General features: G+C 36.0%; 1 protein-coding gene across 1 annotated transcript in view; it reads left to right on the top strand.

Annotated features, from left to right (window-relative positions):
* PARD3B (par-3 family cell polarity regulator beta) overlaps window positions 1-22,551 on the top strand; it is a 532,498-nt gene that overhangs the window by 479,180 nt on the left and 30,767 nt on the right. Inside the window, exon 22 of the mRNA XM_081937857.1 lies at window positions 17,920-17,999. Within this exon, the coding sequence (XP_081793983.1) occupies window positions 17,920-17,999 (80 nt within the window). The remainder of the gene's footprint in view (window positions 1-17,919; window positions 18,000-22,551) is intronic.

Consider the following 22,551-nt stretch of genomic DNA (forward strand, 5'->3'; position numbering starts at 1 on the left):
TAACTGCAGTGATTCATTTAACAACTGTGGCAAGAAAGGTGGCAGAATGGGGCAAAACTCACTTAACAAATGTCTCATATAACAACATAAATTTTGGACTCAATTGTGGTTGTAAATCGAGGACTACTTTAGTATACATACTGTGTGTGTGTGTGTGTGTGTGTGTGTGTGTGTGTGTAAAATTCAGGACTTCTTGAACATAGAGCAAGAATGATTGGTTCAAAACATCACCAATGGAGTAGAACCAGTCCTATGCCACAATGGTCTATTTTGTGTAGTTCTGAATTGCATATTCACATTTGTAATATTGATGATCTGCACAGCGTGAAAGAGAAAATGTAGTAATATCCTAAGATGTCGTCTCCTTTTCAAAGCTCTGTAGGAATTACATAAAATCTAAAATGCTTCTGCTGGAATTTGCTTATCATCCTAAACACACATTCATAATGTTTGCTACTGATAGTTTAAGCAACATAGTTCAGAACGAGTACTACAGTTATGTCATTTTGAAATCTTAATTCAAATGTTTGGGCAATCATTTTACTATTTGTCTTGCTTTCAATGAACTGTATGTCAAACATTCACACTTGAATGAAGTTTATAAGATATCCTGCATTTTGTTACATTTTAAACTTTTCAAGGAAAAAACAATACATGTTTTGACATTCTTTTCCAATTTGAGGCTTCCATTTGTGAAAACAAGACTTTTGTGTCTTTTCAATATTTTAGTTCTTTCCTAAATATCTGGGAGAAATGATGAATTATGTAGTTTTAAGGAAATAATAATAATACTAAGAATTTGATATTGGAACTAGCCAAAAGTCATTTTTTTCATGAAACTATATTAGTAATGTTGGAAAAATAGAATTTGAATTGTCATTTTTAACAAAGAACTATCAAAACCTCATTTTTTTTAGAACAATACATTTTCCAAATCCTCTGAGCCATCAATGAATGGATGTTTCCTGCTGGTATTCCCTCTTCATTATTATGTTCCATTCATCCAGTGTAACCATATATAACTTTTATTGGTTCAGCCATATTCATTTCATTGGAAGATAGCATATTCATTTATTGGGGAGGGGGAGAATATATATACAGATCTGCTTCCTGCCGAGAAATTACAATACTCCTTTGGAGCTACTACTATATAATGGTAAATGGGGAAAAATACAATTTACTTGTATTTGAATGTGAACTTGTGTGTTTTCCCATTTTCAAACTAATGCACAAGCTGAAATTTCATCACCATTTCATCATATTTCTGAATCCCATAATTCAATTCAATAAAACAAAATTGTACTAAGGATAATATAATGAATATATACAAGAAAGGTTATATTAATATTTCCGTAAATTGGGTATATTTATTGGGTGTATTAGACAAAATTGCAAAGAAAAATGCATGTTTGTAGGAATAATAATCGATGCAAAACACACATTATTTTTAGTGCAAAATAATTTCAGTTAACTTGACAGATGTGCAAAATAAATCACAAAACACGGAGAAACCAAATCAACATATTTGTCATTTCTAAGCTATATATAAAGTGCCCTAAGAGACACTGTGTTTAGGTGTTAAAATATATGTTGCCTTTGTTCATGTGCAATATTGTTAAAATTTATATAGTAAATGTAGATAATGGCGATTTTATTTGGTGATTAAATCAAAAACGTTGCATTCATAAATAATTTCCAGCTTAGAAGGAATAGATCATATTATAGCAGTTGCTACTTACAAGATGTATTGATTATAAATCAAGTATTGGTTTAATTTACAGTACCATTGTTAGTAGTCTTCTTCTTTTAGGTACAGTATCCAGAAAGGCAAACTCTTATTAGAATAATGGGAAACTTGACTGTCCGGACATCATCCAAAACAGATCCTTGCTATAGAATCATTGCAAGAGGCAGTACAGTATCAAAAAATATAGCTACCAGGTGCAACAGAAAATTAATGTTTAATATTTATTCTTGAATTCAAAGATTAATTTCTCCTGATACGAGTTTAATAACCAAAGAAATACCAGTTAATTTCTACTCAGCCACTAAGTTTAAATTGATTAATACAGTACATCTTTCCTTTAAATGTTACGTTCACAAGTTTTGAAATAATAGCAATAAGACATGCTGGCATGACCTCTCTTGAATCTCCTCCCCACCTCCTCCCAAAAAAAATCAAGTTCTGTCATTTTGATGCAAATTGTACCTTTGGAAATGATGGCCTGAAAAGAAAAGGTTTCCATGGTAACCTTAGGGAACCACATAACCTGTTTATCATAACTTCTCTATGAAGAAAATTGCAGAGGAGACTGCTTTGAAGTCAGCTGTATTTTCCTGCAATCCTCTTTCTAAACTTAAGGGCATTCATTTTTTTATATACATAAAGAAAGGAAGGGGGGAAGCTCCTTCTGAAAAATCACATTTGGCCCATTAAACAATTGGTGCTACATTCAATTTGAAAGCTAGACTTGCCTTCTGAAAAAACAAATTTAAAAATTAATACTTCTAATAGGTCTCTGCCCCACTGTCCTCTTTCTCTTCCCTTTGACTGCATGCTATGCAGTCTCAGCCTTTCCCAGACAAGAGATATTGTTTTTTGCTTTGTTGTCCTGTTTTGTCATTTGAAAGGAAACTGTCTTGCTCTGTTTTGAGAGTTTGTGGTATTATTGCATATGACTACTGTAGCTGGGCTGAAAAAATCCAGGTAAGCACCAAAAATGTAGAGATTATTGGACCTGTTAATTTGAGATCATCTGGATTTTTTAATTGAGATGTTGTAATTCACTTGTTGAAAGACAGAATTATGTTGCCTATTCTTTAAATTCAGAGGGGACACCAGTGATCCAGTTGCAAGGCAAAGTTCATGGAGGCTAGAATCTTTGTTTGTTTGAAGCTCTATATTAACTTCATATTATTTTCTATGGTCCTTATAAATTTGAAACAGATGTTGCAGCCTTCTCTTCAATTGTCTTGTTTTGAAGTGTCATTTGAGATGGCCAGCTGACCAGACTTGACCCCGTCTCCAGTGAAGTTTAGCACTGGAGTCCCAAAAAGGGCATTGTCCATCTGGCATCCATCTGGTAGCAAAAATGGTAGATAGCATTAGATCACACAAATATTGTTATCAACTGTTAAAGTGATATCAGCAAGGGAGGGAAAGTTGTCTCCCAGTCATGATCACAGGCTTAAAGGAACTAAATCTTTAGCACTTGGAAAATTTAATCCAGTGTAATTTTTTTTTGTTTAAAGTCAGTTCTTATGGAATTCAGCTAAAATCATCTTCTGCTGATAGCTTTGATAAATGTTAATGCAGACCAATTGAATTTTGGCGATGTGCTTTATTTACATACTCCCACTGAAGTTTAGAGAGGGCTTTTTGCCATAATTATTTAAGGTGGAATGGGGAGACAAGCAGAAGACGAGCCTTTTTTGTTTACCCTCTATCCTATCTATTTTTAAAAGGATTAAGGTGGATTTATTACTCTAGCCATTAACATTCCATGAATACTGTTCTGGTTTGTTATTAGATTAGAAGAAAAGCATGCAAGGTTAAAGTTTAACAGCAAAAATATTATTTGTTTTATTCAGGGTGGATTGCAATGTAAGGCATTTGTCATTCTGTTCCCTACCCCATTTTTCCCCGCTCTGGTGATGGAGTATCCTGATTTGTGCACTAACTAAATGTTTAGAATGTAATAATGCAAGGATTATTGCCCGTGCTTTCTACTCATGAGAGTCTTTAGCAAAGCAAGACTCCTAGAGACAATGAAATGCTGTTTCCCTTGTGTGTGTATCTGCCTATATGTGTATTTTACTGCCTTTTTTTCTCTGCTTGATCTGCAATTCAGCTTTAGATCCTGCTGTGACATGCATACTCTCGCAGCAGCATGTAGCCATGTATGACAGTACAGTGAATCATGCTAAATATTAAAAATAGAGTGAGAGATCCAGCTGCCCATTGCCAGTTAATGAACTGAGAAGTTTTGCTACTTTCTTTTCCCTCCCTCCAAAGTCTCAAGCCCAGATTTGTGGTTCTCACTGCTGAGATTCACTGCTGACTTCTACAAATGTTTTGCATAGCTTAAGTTGAAATTTTACCCTCTGAGAGTTCGAGCGCTGATGTGCTGAGCGCAAAATGCTCAGGTTAAAAGTTAATGTAATGAGAGAACATGAAAATATAGATAACAATTCAAACTGATAACAAGACAACTGATTGGAAAGAGGAGCAGTGAGTCATTAGAAAGCAGTAGTTATCTGGATCAGCCATGTAGTAAACTAACAGCAATAAAGGGAGAAGAAGAGAATGCAAGACTGGAAGAACAAAAGGAGTTATTTTCAATCACAGCCAATGTCAAAAGGTTGGCTTTAATATTACAAATGAACCAAAGAGCTAGACTGTCATGCTAGTATTAAAGAAATGCTGTCCTTCTATGTTTAAAGAAACAAAGAGCTAACCATTCCATGTGTCTGCTTCTCTATATGAGCTGAAAAGAGGCTCATTGTTCTTTGGTTTTTTCCCCCCTGCCTTTATGTTCTAAAAAACTGGAAGTATTTTTAATGTGGCCTAAAAACATGAAAATAAATCAAGTCTTTTTTATTATCCAGTTGAAGATGTCTGTTGTCCATTTTCTAGTTTATCTCAGCCTTGGGCTTCCAGTGTCAGGGTCCCAACAATCTGCTTGTGCTTAAAACAATTAAAGCATCAAATTAACAAAAACAAATGATTGGATTAATGGGGCGGAAAGCCACCCAGAGAGAAGGGCACTGAAATAGCAATGATCTCATTTGTAAAAGGATCATAAGCAGAAGCTTCGGTAGCTTCAGATTTTGGAAATAGTGCTTCCAGTGAACCCAGGGCAGGGATGGCGAGCCTATGACACAAAGTGTCAAAGGGGACATGCTAAAAACATTTTGGGTGACATGCTAACATTGGCCAACATTGACAACCATTCCTAAAAGCACACCTCATTCTTGCCGGATTTTGGGAGGCGGCTGAGGCTTCATGAGAACGGGGTATATTCTCATGAGGCTTCCCTAATCTCCAAACATTGTGTGAGAATGGAGCATCCTCTGAAGCTGCACCCCCCCCCCCCCAAAATGAAGGCTTGTGCAACCCACAGCAACCTCTGGTAGGTTGCAGGGACCTGTCAGCAAAAAGAGAAAAGATAAGCGGCATGTGGCAAATGCTCAGGAGCACTGGATTTCAGGTCCAGTCTCAGCGCTGCCACCAAGTGCCACTAGAATGGCCTATATGGGGGAGAGATAGAGAATTGTTTCTTTTTTAGAAAGTGTGGAGGATGACATTCCAGCAAAGTTAAAATTTTCCAAAATTTTTAACACACTGAGACCAAAAGTTTCACCATCACTGGCCCAGAAGTATCTTCTCATTTTCAGTGTGCTTCCATGTAGATTGGCTAAAATTGCTGTGAACATGCAATCCAGCATGTCCATTCAAAAACAAGTGTAATTGAGATAGAGATTTCAACCCAAAATCTGTATTAGTGCCCCAGAATATATATCACTTATTTGCGTAGCACAGTTCCAGTCACACCTTTTGCTTTTAATTCTTCTCATTAGAGACTTCCGACAGTGTGGCACTTTCTTTGTTCAGAATTGTTTTTAGTCCAAGTCTATTGCATTAATGAGAAATACTGAAATATTAAAATGATATGATTGACATATTATTGTCTTCAAGTTTCATCCAACAAAAAGAAGAAATTAAATTTAAATAGTAGTGTCATTATCTCATTCTGTCTCAATATATGAGATAGGGAAGAGATTAAAGGAACACTTAATTATTTGAGCTTGCTTTTCTGTAAAAGTCTGCAAAAACTGCTAACCAGACACACCAAGGTCATCAGAAACTTTATTCATAAGAAAATCTTTTATGGATGATAGAAAGAATAGTACGACTTATTTAATATGTTTAGTTTATTCCAGAAATGCTTCTGACCTATGGAATGTCATGCTAATGACATACATACAGCTATTAATCAACACATTTTGATAATCAGGAGTGAAAAATATGACCAGAAACTGAACGCTACCTTAGAGGGATTCTGTTTCTTTTGAGAGTGGCATTTTAGAATGAATAATCTTACATAATTGTAAATGGGATAGGAATAGGGGATGGCATGGCATGGCATGGAATGATTGGACACACAAGGACTTTGTCTCCAGGACGTAAGCTCTCAGTGTACTTACAAGCAACAAGTGATAAATCATGATCATAATCATAAAATACAAGCATCATAAATCATAAGACAACACTCAGTGATAGTCTTAGGATACTAAATAAGCAATCAACATAAATCATACAAACAACAAAGATATAGTCATAAGAAACTAAGGAAATAGGTAATAGGAAAGATGAGAAAGATTAATACTAATACAGCCCTACTAGATGATTTGACATCCCAGTGTGAATTAGTTGTTTAGGAGAGTCATGGCATGGGGCGGGGTGGGGGGGACACCTTGTGTCCTTGTGTCTAATTGTTTCGGCATACAATTTCCTACAGTATCATCTTGAGGGAAGAAGGTGAAACAATAATTATGGTACCATCTAAAATATAGAGATTTAAAACAATTACTCCATTTAGTGGCTGCATTCAGTTCCAGTGAAATTAAGAGACACAGTCACTAAGTAAGGGAGGGAGGGGGGGGGGAAGAGACTTGTTGCTGCTGTCTCATGCAGATATAGTTCTCTCATACTATGTCCTGTGCATAACCTGTTTTCCCTTCTCTTTTTTGTTCCCTTGCTGAATGAAGAGATTGCCTAAACAGGCAGTTGCTTTCTGAGCTGCTTTTCTCTGCAGGGCAGAGCATCCCTAAAAAATGCTAAGCATCAGTTAACAAGCTGCAGCTCTGTAATCTTAATTAATTAATTAGAACCCTTCTGCAGCTGCTGCCTGAAATTGACCAGAACTTAATCAGTTTCACACTGAAGACTTTTGTTATTGTAAATGCAGGCATAGGTGCCAATGTTACTTTTTCATCACTATAGTAATTACAAACAATCACCATTCGAGGAAGTCATTATCAATTGGGATTTATAAAGCAAATTGCAGAATTACAGAATATTCCCAGTTGCCTGTAATGTTATGTTTTCCAGTTTGGGATGTTTGCTGTTCTTCTGAACATGATTTCAGTTTTCTTGATTTAGGGGAGGTCTGGAGGCTTAGTGTGAGACCATAGGTTGCAGTTTTCTTGGGCATGTTTTTATTGCATGGCTTTATTGAATGTGTGCACCAATGCACGGACTTGTGCAATGAAGGTTTTATTGGGTTTTCCATGGGGTTTTCATGGCAAAGATACTGGAGTGGGTTGCCATTTCCTTCTCCAGTGGATCATGTTTTGTCAGAGCTCTCTGCTATGACTTGTCCATCTTGGTTGGCCCTGCACGGCATAGCTCATAGCCTCCTTGAGCTATGCAAGCCCCTTCGCCATGACAAGACAGTAATCCGTGAAGGGGCTTTTAACTATGTGAGCATGTAAATCTGACTCCTATGACAACCCATGATGTCAGAACCAAGGAAGTTAAGACACCAGGCTGCAAACGAGAAGACCATGAGTTCTAGTCCTGCTTTAGGCACAAAGCCTGATGGCTGATCTTGGGCCAGTCACTTTCTTTCAGCCCTAGGAAGGAAGCAGTGGCAAACCACTTCTGAAAAACCTTGCAAAATAAAAAAGCAGGGACTTATTCAGACTCCGAGAATCTGACACTATTGAATGGAAGAAAAGAAAACAAGTACCAAGAAGTATCAAATTATGATAAGGCAGAATACCTTAACTTCAGCCTGAAACTGGTTTATTTTTGGTTCAGCCAGTCCTGCTCTATTTGTGGGTGGCCTACAGTTAGGTAACCATAAATCTAACTAGAAAATAAAGTAGACAGCCCCCAAGCAGTATTTTCACCACTCCAATCTTTCTTTTACCATCTGCTGTGTATTCCTTTTAAAAGGGCAGGGAGCGATGAGGATTACAATTGTAATGCAAAATAAAACACTCCCAGAAGCAGCAAAATGTCATGTTGCTTCCTTTTCCAAAGGTAACTAACTTCTTGCCCCAAAGAGGAAGCAAAGTTGTCCCATAGTGTTCTTGAAATGCTTTGTGAAATTGTTTGCTGGCCCATCTCATCCAGAAACCCTTTTAAGCTATTAGAAGCCCAGATCCTTAATTATTTTCACACTGTATTTGACTGGGATGGTTGGGAAAAGCTAGGCATATAACGGTGATTAAGGGAATGCAAAGATACTATTAAAGATATGCTGTTGACTATTCTTTATACCTACTGTCTGAATCTTTTTCCATTAGTGAATCATTAGTCAAAATTTTGTCTGTGCAAAGTAAGAGAACAAGAAGATACAGTTGTCTGGGAGTAAGTCATGCATACTTTTCAGCTGATAGATTTAGAGTTAGATTGACCAAAGGGAGTAAGAGATTGTTGTTTTTTTTAATTTTAAATCATGCTAGAATTTTTTTTTAATGACTAACAGTAGCGAGCTGATCCTGAATATTTCATACAGCATAGTTCTAATTATTTTTGCGGTTAGACCTTGTAAGGGCTTTTTAGTTATTGGAAGTGACTAAAAATAATAGCATTTTTTAAAAATGAGCTATTTCTTGACATTACAAATTAGCTGCTCTTTCAATATGCCAAGTGAATAATGTTGCATAGGAAGGGTAAATGATTAAAGAATGTATAGTTCATTTACTACTTACCTTTTAACATATGAACCAATTATAAATATATTTCCAAAATCTCAATCTTAGAGTGTGTTTATATTTTTGTGTATATTGAGGACAATATAAATATACAAATTAATAAGAGGGTACTGTTTCTGGTATTACCTTGCTGATTCCATTATCAAACTGAAAATAGAAGAAGAAGAAAATTGCCATATTATCATAATCTAAAGCTTTACCTGTTGAAATGCTCATAATACTTTCTTATTACTGCGCAGAATGAATCAAAACATTGAGCGGCAACAGGTTTTTCTGTTTCAGAAAAAAAAAACCCACATCGCTACCATCTATTCTCATAAGGCTCAGCCTGAATAGATGGGCATTGCAAAGGTACAGTTGATGCTTATAGAGAAGACCAGGGCTTTTTATAATAATTGTTTGATGTCTGAGCAGATACACTCAATATCTTCAGATGTGTTTAAAATTACTCTAACCTAACCAACTTACAGAAGAATGTACTCGGCATCAATTTTTCATTAAGCATCTTTTTCTTTAGGAACTAAATAAAGAGAGATTAGAAATGCCCCATTGTTTTTTAAAGGAAAATAACCTTTAACCTTCTCTCCCACAACAATTTTATGTGAAAAGGAGAAGGGAGAGTGGGGAGGCTCAAGTAAACTAATCAGGAATCTGAGGTAACCCACATTTTCAAGTAATTCAGAGGAGAGGGAAAGGTGGAAGTAAGATTTTCTGAACAATGAAAACTTGGGGATTGTTGTGCCACTTTTGGTAAATGTGGTGAGAGAGCCAAAGCAAGTCTGGACTTGTGACAACACACACAACACCTGAGCCTCTTTCTTTTCCTTTTCACATAAAAATTTTGAGGGAGAGAAAGACAGAATAGCTGGACAATGGGCTTTTGCTGGTAGCACTAGGACGCTACCTGCTTGGAAAAGTCCTGACTTGGCACCCTGCCAGTTGCAAGATTTAAAGAAAAACGTCAGAACCACCACTGCTTTTTCTGCAAAGGATAATAGATACCCAGACAGGATGGATAGCTCAAAAAAGCTTATCAACTGTCCCTGATTATGAACTTTTCAGTGGATTCTTACTTATGCATATCTAGGAAGAGGGGCGAGAAAAGAGAATCAAGGGTTGTGAAAAAACATATCTATCGTTGTCAAAAGCTACCAACTCTATTCTTTTATCCCAGTAGTATTTGTTAGTTTGTCTATTGAGTAAACATACAGGCTGAATTTTATGTAATTCAAAAGTTTGTATATTTCCTCCACATCTAGAGTAGTAGATGTGCCAGTGAAATATATCCTGTCTTTTGTGTGATATTTTAGAAAGAACAACTTATTCTATGCAGTGATAAATATAAAAAGTAACATTAAACAATGATGCAATGGTATTGATGGGATTATATAACCCTAATTCCATCTTCAACAGATGACTGCTGTCATTAAAATCAATGCAACTTAATTAAAGCAAATTATAGATAGATACATCTATAAATAAGATATTAAAGTGTGCTGCTGAATATGATAATTGCTGCATATTTAGTAATCAGTGTGTATGTTCTGCATTTGTCAAGAGGGGTTTCATTCAGTGGAATCAATGGAGCTTTATTAAAAACCATCCAAATTAGAGGCAGAAATGATGACTCTTATAATAACGCAAAATCACTGTTTCAGCTTTGATCACAAGGAGAAAAGCAAGAACACACCCTTTCTCTGTGTGGAGAAAACATCAGCACTCTGTTCTTTCTTCCTTTCTTTCCTTAATTATTCGGTTTTTAAAATGAAAACAAGGATGTTTGAAATTGTAATTTGTACCTTTTGGATTAAAGGAAGTTTGGAAAATCTGGAAGGATTTAGTTAAATAATGTGCCATAGACTCTCAAGACAGAGAAAAAATATCTGTTTGGTCGTTTTCGTGATACAAAGAAAGCATTTCAGGAAGACTCTGGATTTTGTGATAAAGACTGATATTATGCAATTGCCTGGAATGTGTCTGATAAAACTTAACATTTTATTCTTCTTTATTTCTGTCCGTGACTCAATCCCCTTTGGACAGGCACAGCAAGCTATATATTTCTTGCACATTTGCCTTCCCCCATCCCAGCACACATACATGTCCTGGGTGGAAAATATAAACTTGGAAATAAACCATCGAAGATTGACTTATGGTTTCATGTTTCTTTTCATTCTTTTTTTCCCCAACGCTTGATTAGAAATGGGGAGACTTTGATTGTGGGAGAGGGAGAATTTCTAAAAAATGGAGATCAGGGGCCCTTCTGAAACCATCCCTTTAATGCAAAGTGAATGGGCAGCAAAAAAAAAAATCTGTGAAGCTTTGGTTCGTCTTTATGTGACTGACAAAGGTAAGAGGGATCATGGAACGAAGGTCAGTAGGAATACCTGAGTTAATGTCACCTTTTACCATTGAGAATGTGACAACATTCAGTACAACAGAGTGGCTAGTCATTTTGAAGCAGAGAAGTTGAATGATCCCGTAAGTGTTATAAACAACAACTATTATTATAAAAAGGGGGAAACTTTTATTGATGCTGTTGCTGTGTGCAATCAATTTATAAAATTCTCATGGAATTCAGGCAGTCCCTAAGTGAATAATCCATAGGAGTGCATACTCTTTCTCTTATCTTTTTCAAAGTTTGGCTTGTATTAGTTGTTACTATTGTAACTAAAATTCATAATAAAAACATATATATTCAACATATAAATCCACAACACCAATCTAACTAAGGCAACACATGTATAACCTCAGAAGCTAATGAAGGTTTTATATACTTTGCACACATAAAGTGTTCATGTATGAAAGAAACTATCCTTAACCCACAAGGAAATAAGTACTTCTGAACCTTCTGCAATATCGATCATAGGATAGTTGTCCCATGCCATCTTCTTTTACAACTGAGAGTTTCGCATATTTCTATGTGTGTTAGCTCAAGCTGTAATATATATGTTATTTATATATTATGTATATATGCTCTGCACCATTAGAAAGGTATAGAGACTAGGGTCAAAGGCAATGACAGCTCCCTTTCTATTTGCAATATTTGAAAATATTCTAATTTTATAAATAAATCTCTGGATAGCAGTTTACTTGGGCTGCTGCTCCTAGTATTTGCTCAAGAAGAAAGGTGGGATGCAGAACGAATAAACTAAACAAATTCAATTAAATATCTTCTTGGTAACAGAGTTTCTTACCTCAACTCTGGCTTCTTCCTAGAAAACCTGTCTAGGAAGGGAACAGGGGCATCCACAGGAGGATTTTTTTTTAAAGTCCAGAGGGAAGCTAATCAAAACCCCACCCTGCATGTGACATTCAAAAGGGGTGGGGCTTTGATCAGGCTGCTCTGGCCACCAGCAGGATGCTTTTGACAAATATACAGTCCTCCCGGGATGCCAGTGGAAGGAAGAAAATAAGGATTAATAACATTTGGGGCAAAGTGGACTGGTAGCTAGCCTGGAGAGATGATACACATCAACTCCTTTCTAAGCAACAGATTTCATGAGGGATTTTGTCTTTAAAAATCTGGCCAGATTTCTCTTTTGTTTTCTCATACTTAGATGTTACAAACTTTAGATTTATGCCAGTCATTCTGCTATACAAAATAGCAGAAACCTTCCCCTGCTTTTTATTATGTTTTCATCTACCTGCAGGTGTTTTTCAGTCTGATTTACAAATCAATAAATCCAGAATATTAAACCAAGTTCTATGTAGTTTAAATTCATATCTGCACTGTTTTATTAATTAATCTATTTTTCTTTTTACCTGAACAACAACAAAAAAGTTAATAGAGCAAGTTCCAGTAGGGATTCATATTTTTCCTGAAATACTGTACTGGTTTTATTTGGAATTCAATCCAAATATGTCACCCTAAATTTTAGGGTTAAGATTTTTAACAATTTTTTTTTTTTGTTTTAACTGAACATGAATCAAGCAATCACTATTCTTGCCTGTTTTGCAAATTTATGTCTCAGTTAACTTTTTTCCTGCCTTTAGGTGGGTGCAGAATAATAAAATCATTCAACTAGATAAATAATTTATTAAAATAGATTAGAAACCTGAAAATTCAAATGTTTTGTTGAAAATGCTTTGCTGAATATTTTAAAAACAAATACTGGTCCTGTATATGGACCTATTGGAAAGGGAAAAAATAGTAAAACTCCATGAAGTTTATTGAATTTTATGTATGTATGTATGTATGTATGTATGTATGTATGTATGTATGTATGTCTTGGTGTATTCGGGTCTTTTCCCGTGTAAGATTGAGAGTATCTTGGCAATGTTTCGACGAGATCACAAGCAGTTGTGCGCAAGGACGAAGCCGAAGGCATCAGCCTGAAGATGGTGAGTGGTACCTCGTCAAAACGTCGCCAAGATACTCTCAATCTTACACAGGAAAAGACCTGAATATGCCAAGACCTGCATACCTGTACCCGTGAAAATCTACGAGAATATGTATGTATGTATATATATATAATGTTGTATTTGTACTGATAAATAATAAATAAATATGTGTGTGTGTGTGTGTGTGTGTTGTATTTGTGATGATCAATAAATAAAGGGAGACTAGTATAGATCTATTTGAAGCTATTTAGCTCTCATCAGCTAGCCCTTACTGGGATTCGAACCTGGGCTGTATTACATATTAGGCAGATGTGTTAGCCACTAAGCCACAGGCTCTCCTCCTTATCAGCTGAGCCAGGGAAATAGGTATGTATTTGTGTTACAACCCCTGGTATGCCCAAATATGGGAGGGAGCTCACTACTCCCCCTTTCTGTCCTTCAGCTCATTACAGAAGACCATCCAGGCAGAAAACCATATTTTTATTTTTAATGTTGCCTTTGCTATGTTTGTGTTGTATTTGTGCTGATAAATACAACACAATATAGGATTCCCTCCTATATTTGGGCATACCAGGGGTTGTGACACAATGCATACCTATTTCCCTGGCTTCGCTGATAAAGGAGGAGAGCCTGTGGCGTAGTGGCTAATACATCTGCCTAATATGTAATACAGCCCAGGTTCAAATCCCAGTAAGGGTATGGCTAGCAGATGAGAGCTAAATAGCTTCAAATAGATCTATACTAGTCTCCCTTTATTTATTTATCAGCACAAATGCAACACAAATATAACAAAGGCAACATTAAAAATATGGTTTTCTGCCTGGATGGTCTCCTGTAGTGAGCCGAAAGACAAAGGGAAACAGTGTGTTTCCTTCCATATTTGGGCATACCAGGGGTTGTGACACAATACATATATATATATATATATATATATATTTCAATCAGGGTATGGCTAGCTGATGAGAGCTAAATAGCCTGAAATAGATCTACACTATTTATTTATCAGCACAAATGCTACACACACACACACACACACACACACGTGTGTGTGTGTATGCGTAGCATTTGTGCTGATAAATAAATAAAGAGAGACTAGTGTAGATCTATTTCAGGCTATTTAGTTCTCATCAGCTAGCCATACCCTCGTGTGTGTGTGTGTGTGTGTGTGTGTGTATGTACGTATGTATGTATGTGTATATACATAACTTGAAATGGGACCTTTGATAATGTAAATGAAATTAGATGAAGTAATGGTAGAAAGAGAGACAGAGACAGAGAGAGAGAAGAAAGAAAGAAAGAAAGAAAGAAAGAAAGAAAGAAAGAAAGAAAGAAAGAAAGAAAGAAAGAAAGAAAGAGAAAATGTTTCTTAACGGGATATAAAATGTGTGGTCTCAATAATTGCTCCATAATGTACCTTTGTATTTTTTTACATGGTTTGGATGTAGAGCATTCAGTCTGTAGTTCCGTTTAGTTTTACACATAAGCAGCCCCTTTCTGTGTATTGAAAGCCCATATCCAAAGCTTAAGCTAATCCATTCCATGAAGGAGCTAGGAGAGCAACAATCACTAAACAAAATGAGTTTAGAATCTCATTATGCTAATTTCTATTGTGTGCTTGATCTCGACCTCAGAGAGAACCCTGTTTGGATTTCAAAAACGCCCATAAAAATATCTATTAGCACAAGTAGCTATAATGAGAACTAAGCAGGCATATGCTTCCCATTCCCTCCATAAATGCATTTTTCCCTTCCTGTTTTATTAGGTCAGCTCCCCCGCTCACCCTCCCCTTGATTTGCTGAGGTCACATCTTGACTTGTGTCTAGACAGATGGTGAATGAAAGAAGGGCTTGGGGGATTCTCGGAGGAACGATGGAGAGCTTTCCCCTGCCTTTGGAGCTCTCTGGCCACTTTACCCCCAGCACAGCATCTCACAGCTGTAGTGAGCCAAATTTTTACAAACTGTATCCACAGTGAGTTTCTATGGCAACGGTATCTTAGAGCACACAAACAGGATTGGCAAGGGGATTGCTTCTCCTCCTTCTCCTTCTCCTCCTTCTCCTTCTCCTTCCACCCAAGGAATAACAGCAATAGTAATAAAAAAAGATAATGTAGCGTATATGAACTACATAAGTTGGTTTTGGTAAACAACAATAAATTTTTGGTTTTTTTTAATGTTCTTATGCTCCTTATTTTAAAAGAAAAAGTGCAAAAGTGCAAAACTGTGAAGAGATACAGAGTTGGAGAAAGAAGACAAATGTCAGACTTAGTAATGAAAAGGTGTTTTTGCAGGGGAGAGAGAATATCAACATATCCAGGTATTTGTCTAATCCAACCCCCCCCCCTTAAATAAATAAATATAGGAAAGAAACTTTGACTAGAAGGCTGCTTCATTAAGTCACCATGGTCCTCACAAAATAGTTCATTTTAGTTTAGTTTTTAAAAAATTAAATCTGTAGGGGGAAATTGTGTGGTTATTTAAGAAGTCCTTCCAGAGATACTTTCTCTTTCTTCAGCTGGGCCTGGAGGAATTTTCCATGAGGCTGCCAAGGAACGCCTTGTGGCAAAGGATCCTCCAGGCATCCATTTCCACTTCAGGTTCATTCCTTGGATTTCTCAGCACAAATATTGGTCTGATTTGAACTTAACACCAAACTATGGTTTATGTATGTATGTGTGTGGGCAATAAATTCATGCCCTCCGTCCTTGCTTTTTTCTACTCTGATGTAAGAAAGAGTTTGAAATCTTCTAAATCCATTTTTAGTTAGGCATGGTTTCTTTTTATGTCCAGACCCAAAGCTAATCTTAATTCTGATCCAGAAAAGAATTTTTTATCCACAGTTTTCATATTGTTGATTTACAATTCCTATCAGCAACTGGGGGCAATAGGACATAGAATCCCGCATCTGGAAATGCATTTTAGTCATCCTAAACTATAAAAAGGATAACTGTGATTTGTTTTGAGTTGAGACAAAACATCTAACCCGTGTTTGTTTAAAAATGAAGCAAAATTTCCCATCTCCTCTTGCAACTGAGACAGAGACAAAGAAAACTGATCAGCCCTGATTATCAGACCCTTAATTAATTATTCCTAACCAGAAAGATGCCAAAGTGATGAAATATGTATTATGATACTACAAGTTGTGTTTCTTAGTAATTGCATTGTGATATGGCATGTAAGTACTTAAAAGGCTGAACTTGCATTGCGATGTTGTTGTGCATATTTTGTGCCTTGTCTGCTCTCCCCATGGATGTCCATGAATCAAACCATTGTTTTCTATTATGCCATGTAGCATGTTTTATTTATATATATTTATTTAATTTTTATAAACACAGTATATAAACACAGAAAAGAATAAACATATAAAAAATGAATCATTAATTGGTAGGCAAGGGATATTAAAAACATCCAAAAATTAGTTTTCCACTATATCTTTAATAAATTACAAATGACTAAAAATCATGCATGGCTTTGAATGACTACAATCATTATTAAGCTTTAAACTAGGATAAATAGTGAGAAATGTGGTCAGTAAGATGTAAATCACCATATAAAATTATAAGCTACAATACATTGAGTCAGAATCTATTCTGCTTTAAGTACACCATGAAATTGAAATATGAACTATATACATAAAATTACCAAAATTATGGATGGAGTACAAATCTGGGTATTAAGTTTAGTCCAGAAATTGTTTCTATTTTTATTAAAATTCTGTGTTAAATCTACTTTTAAGGTGCAAAGTTATTTTGGACATCAAAGCATACTCCCTTAACTGGATTAACCATTCTCACAAAGAATCAAACACATTTTCTACTAAGAAGCATCTCATAAATGCTTTATTAGCTTCCCATACTGTAGATCAATGTTCCTCAACCTTGGCAAGTTTAAGATGTGTGGGCTTCAACTCCCAGAAATCTGCTGGGCTCAATGTGTTTGCTCAAGGAGGGAGTAAGGAACAAAGAAACAGAAAATGACAACAAAAATATAGTTGAGGTGTAAATTATTCTTGCAGACATATTTTAATTGGACAAATGAAATTGGGAAAACCCTTTTGTGTTTTGTGTATCTTAATTTGATGGTAGGCTTTCCTTGTGTGGATAGGACTGCAATCACTTTAAGTGGCTATGATAGGATGAGCAGAGATCTGTGCTTCTGTTGAATGACTTATTCTTCCTCACGTATAATTGTCTTATTTATTCTTCAATTATTTTGCAGGACAGACAGGTTAGAGCAGAAAGATGGGTTGTTGTAAAACAATAATACATGCTTCCCCAATTGTGAACACACATAATTATTTTCTTATTTGTTCCTTCATGACACTTCTGCCAAATAAGTGAAGAATAGATTCATATTTTGTTAATTATTATACATTCCTCTAGTATTTTGGAAGACAGAGGTTCAATGTTCTGTTGCAGCCATACAGACAGCATTATGTTTTATATCCTGGAAAACATATAATCAAATACTTGCATGTTCATTTTAAAGTCCCACAGTTTCAATAAAGCTAATTTGGGTCCAAATCTTAACATGACCAATCATGAATGGTTATCAATAACAGGCCTCATTTTATGCAATATTTTTCTTGATTCCTTTCAAAAATACGTTCCATACAACTTCACAGCATCTTTTTTGGCTTGGAAAAGGAATAATAAGAAGGATTTTTTTAAAAAAGAAAATGTTATAAATAGTTATAAGATGAAATGTGGATTTCTCTTGAGCCTCAGAATTTTTTCTCTGTTGATTTTGGCATGCTAGAGCCTCGTTTGTTTTTGATTATCATTTTTGAGAAACATTTTCAGTAACAGGATTGAATAATTGATCTTCATCACTAATTATACTGCTCTCCACAGGTGTCTGGAAAAGGTCCAGATGAGACTCCACACCACCTCCAGTTTGAAGGCATAGAAAGGCAGTATGCCTCCTTACCCAGGTAAGCTGCATTGTATATTTATACACAGTCACTCTTTTATGCAGACACAAGTGTGTCCGCACAAACGTTTTTTCACAGGCAATCAAGGAGTCTCTCCCTCCTCCCACTATTCCACTGTTTAGCAAAATCTGCATTGAACAGACATCTGGCAGTGAAATGAGAGATTATGTTGCAATTTTGTTATGCTGCCCTTCTGTTGATGATTTAGTGCCATCTTTATAGCTGTGTTAATAATTTAGACAGCCAATGGTGGGGGGGGGGATGAAGTTTCAGTCACTGAATATGTCAGCAAGAATCATGATCTGTGGAAGCTTGTTCGGTGAGAGTTTAGCTACTTTAGCAGAGCTGAATGAGACATCCTTTGAGGAGGATGAGGGAGATGCTGGGAACAGTTGCAATCATAGTCCCACATCAATGGCTCTAGAGCTTCTTGAAGGAAATTTCATTTTTTCACAGCCAAGACATTCCTACCGTAGCACCATACTTCGATAACTGATTAAATCTCCCCTGATGGAGTGGATCACTATAACTTAGTTTTGAGGTTAAATCATCAGGCTAGAATCTGGGAGACCATGAGTTCTATCCCTGCCTTAGGCAAAATATCATCTAGGTGACCTTGGGCCAGTCACTTTCTCTCATTTAGGAAGGAGGCAAGAGCAAACCACTTCCTAAATCTTGCCAAGAAAACTCTACGGACTTGTCCAGGCACCTGACCTGGAGTCACTCCCCCCACCCCAAAAATCCAAACTGGTTGAAAGCAATGCATGCTTGGTGTCCTCAAGATACTTTGGGACCACAGCTCTCAGAATTCCCAGCCACCACAATGCCAACATTAAATTAGTTGGGAATTCTGATGATCTTGATATATTTCAAAGAAGATGACTATTCCCAGAAAGTATGGGAATTATAATGCAAAACATAGAGGGGACACCTTCAACAGACTTTGGATATTGGTATTTGTGTCAGTTTTTCTTAATTGTCCCCTTACACTGTTATTCTTAACAATAATAAGCCACCAAGGAAAGGAAATTCATTCCAGGCAGCATAAAGGAGAGTCTTGTTCACTCAATTACAGTATTCTGAATTCAGCCCATAAAATTCAAAGTAAATGTGCATAAATGAAAAGAGAGAAATTGTGTTCAGCATTCATAAGCTACAGTTTGCACCTTTTCTTCTTTTTTTATTAAAAGTTTTTTTTTTATTTTTAGTCTTATACACACATTTACAAGTATATTATTCTTACCACGTTTTAACACTTTTAAACATTCATTTTTCCATATAAAAATTAAAATATATGGTCGGGATTGCTTTTCTTACCATCCCGTACACCTATTTTGTTTTACCACCACCCTAATTTTCTTTCCTTTCCTTTTCTCCCTCCCTTCTCTACTTTCTTCTTTCCTCCACTCCTTTCACTTTCCTTCTTCCCCTTCCTCTCCCCTACTCCTCTCTACCTCTTCCCCTTCATACCCTCTCTTCTCCTCTTCCTATCCCTCCCAATCTTCCTCTGCTTTCCTCTTTCTTCTTTCGGTCTCCTTCCCTCTCTTCTCCTCTCCTCTTTCTCTCTTCCTTTCCTCTTCTAATGTTGTGGTTGCCTATTTCCCTCTTCCGTCTGGTATTTTCGGGATGGTATTCCAGCAAACCCAGTTCTAACTTCATCTTTGCCATTTTACATTCCCTTTTCCTCGTTATATTTTTCAATCTGTTTCTTATCTATATCTCATTCTTACTTATGTAGTAGTACTTTACTATGTTTCTAGTTCCCCACAGTTTGCACCTTTTTCTAAATTACATGTCCAAAACATTATTTTGGAAACTTAAGTCATCTCAATAATATATTGGCCCGGGGACAGTTACTCAGTTCTGTAGGGCCAGAATGTCAGACCTAATATACATGTTACTTTGTTGTTAATATTTATTGAAACATTCATTTAGTAGTAGGATTTTAACAAATTAAATATAGAGCAGTCCTCATGAATCGATTATGTTCTCCTTCCCAAATTAAGATTGTGCTATCTTTGACCTCCCGCCGTCCCTCAGCTCATGTGAATCACACATCTACTTTCACTTTTTAAAAAGAATATTAATATTTTAAATGAATATATTTTATTTCTTAAAAGGGAACATTTCTTTCACTTTTAAAAGGCCATTCCAACTCTTCTGAATAGCTGAAACTCTATAAATCTTGTTTCACAAAGACCTTGGAAACAAACAATAAATATTTGTACTATAAACAATGTCCAATGAAAAGCCATAGTGCACACATACACACACACAAATATACAAATTTTTTACTTAGTTCAGATCTATGGTCATAGTATAAGCAGGTTTTTCTAATTTAGCCTCCTCCCTTACCATCACTGTCCCCAGCTTCTCAGACTAAATTTAGCAAATTCTAAAATACAGAATAAGTTTATTTGTAAATTACAAATAATATGATCATGACTTTACATGACCAAAGTATGGTGAAAGTCAAAGCAGCATCACACAATAAGTATCAATGTTAAAAAAAGGAAACCAAGAACATGGAAATGCAGATAGTTTATCTCTGCCTAACATACCAACATACAACCTAGGAATATGTAAGGTCAGAAGGAAGAAAAGGTAGCTTTCTAAGTCAATGCATCATTCCCAGCGATACTGAGGGATTTTATGTTCAAACAAGGCACCCCCCAAGAGTCCAGCTGTCTTACAGATTTATGGAACTGCTTTGTTCATATTTTCCTTCTACATATTCTCTCAGATTTTATCTACTATTAAAACTACAAAAGTTTTCTACCTGTACGGCAAATTAATTTCTTGGTTAAATTGTACTAATTATGGAATTATAATTAGTAAACACTTTGATGGAAAAGAGGCATACCACTCTTGGTGATGTGAGAATTCTAACTGTCCCAAGGGTTCTGTCATGTTTCAAACCTTTTCTTTTAGATGAAAAGAACTGGGGGGGAAAACATGGTAATTAATTTTGTTATTAATTTTGTCATATTTTGTATGTTCTGTTGACAAACCTTTGGCATTTTCAAACTTTAGTAAATAATAATAAAGTGACTTAAATTGGAATGCCAATGTTCTCATGCAAAAATTATGATAGAAGTCTACAGAATTCAAGAAAATGTGAAAAGTTATCTGCATATGGTTATCAGCATTCATTGGGGGGAGCATCTAATTTGGTAAGGTGTGTGCTTATTAAATTAATGCCAACATCTACCACATTTTAGACTTTCCTTGAAGCACACATGTGAAATAGCATGGTTCTGCAATCTACATTCCCCACCAAGGAAGGAAAGTTAAAAGGTCTGAATGTTTCAGTCACTGAATTGCATTTTGTTGGATAGGGCTCAGAGTTCAGGTCAGTCAAAGTCCTTCCGAATCTTGAGTTTATCTTTCAAAGGGTTAGCTATTTCCCCTAGCTTGGTATCATCTACAACTTTAATGATTCCCCTTATAGATAGAAGTTCTATCCCCTCATTTAGTTCATTTATTAAAAAATGTAAGAGTATTGGGCCTAAGGCAGAACCCTTTGGTACCCCATTGCATTTTCCCCACCATTTAGATGTAGTTAAGGATTATTTGCAGAGTGCAATTGGTCAGCTAATTGCAAATCCACATTGTTCTATCTTACCAAGAAGTAGGCTGAGATCCAGGGGTGGGCTGCTGGGGGTTCGCACGGGTTCAGTCATGATCTCCCAGCTTTTAACCTGGTGCCTTAGTCACTACACTAAACTGATTTGTCACAAAGCCCTCTTTAAACAAGCAGCATAGAAGAGTGGTCTCTGGCAATTTGTGGTGTCTGAAGAAGAAAAGAGAGTATCAAAAAGAAGATGAGAGCAAAAGAGAAAGAAATTTATTCTGAGTGATGTTCTGCAATAATGACCAGCATTTTTCAGATATGGTACAACTTTTTAAAATGTTTCAGAGGGGGTTTTAATTTTGTATGTATCATATAAAGTTAGACACACACATAGTATTTTGCATTACTGTATGCTTTTTTTGATAGAAGTCACCTGCTTCCTACAAAAAATGTCTAAATGTTTAAATTTATATTAGGCGGTATTAAGAATATCTAATTGGATTTTCGGATCTCTCCTAAGAGAAAATGTTTCCCAGGCTTTAATGCTTTTTAAATATACTTTGATGTAGTTAAAAAGCTTTATCTTATTTAAAGAACATTTGGCACTCCATGGAGTTTCTTATATTCACATCTGTGATAAGGTTGGCTACAGTTCACGAATTTAGTATCAGGATAACTATATTTACTTTATTCATGTGTCATTTGAATCCCTATAGTTTTCCTTCCTGTCCCAGGTAATGGTTAAAATGCAGCTATCCATTAGAGAGGCATGTTCCACTGGTTTATTATTCATTGCAACAACTTACTGGTTTCTAAGTTTTTGAAAAACAAAATCCCATCACAGTCCTGTTCCCATTCTTTCTTTCAATCCTTTTGCTGCCACCATGCTTATACTTCTCTTCTCTCCACTTTATTCAGTCTCTTCTTCATGTCCATTATTTTTCTAGGCCTATAGACAAGGCTGTCTTCCCTTCCATC

Source organism: Natrix helvetica (assembly GCF_964273705.1).
Source record: "Natrix helvetica genome assembly, chromosome: 1".
Classification (NCBI taxonomy): Eukaryota; Metazoa; Chordata; class Lepidosauria; order Squamata; family Natricidae; genus Natrix; species Natrix helvetica.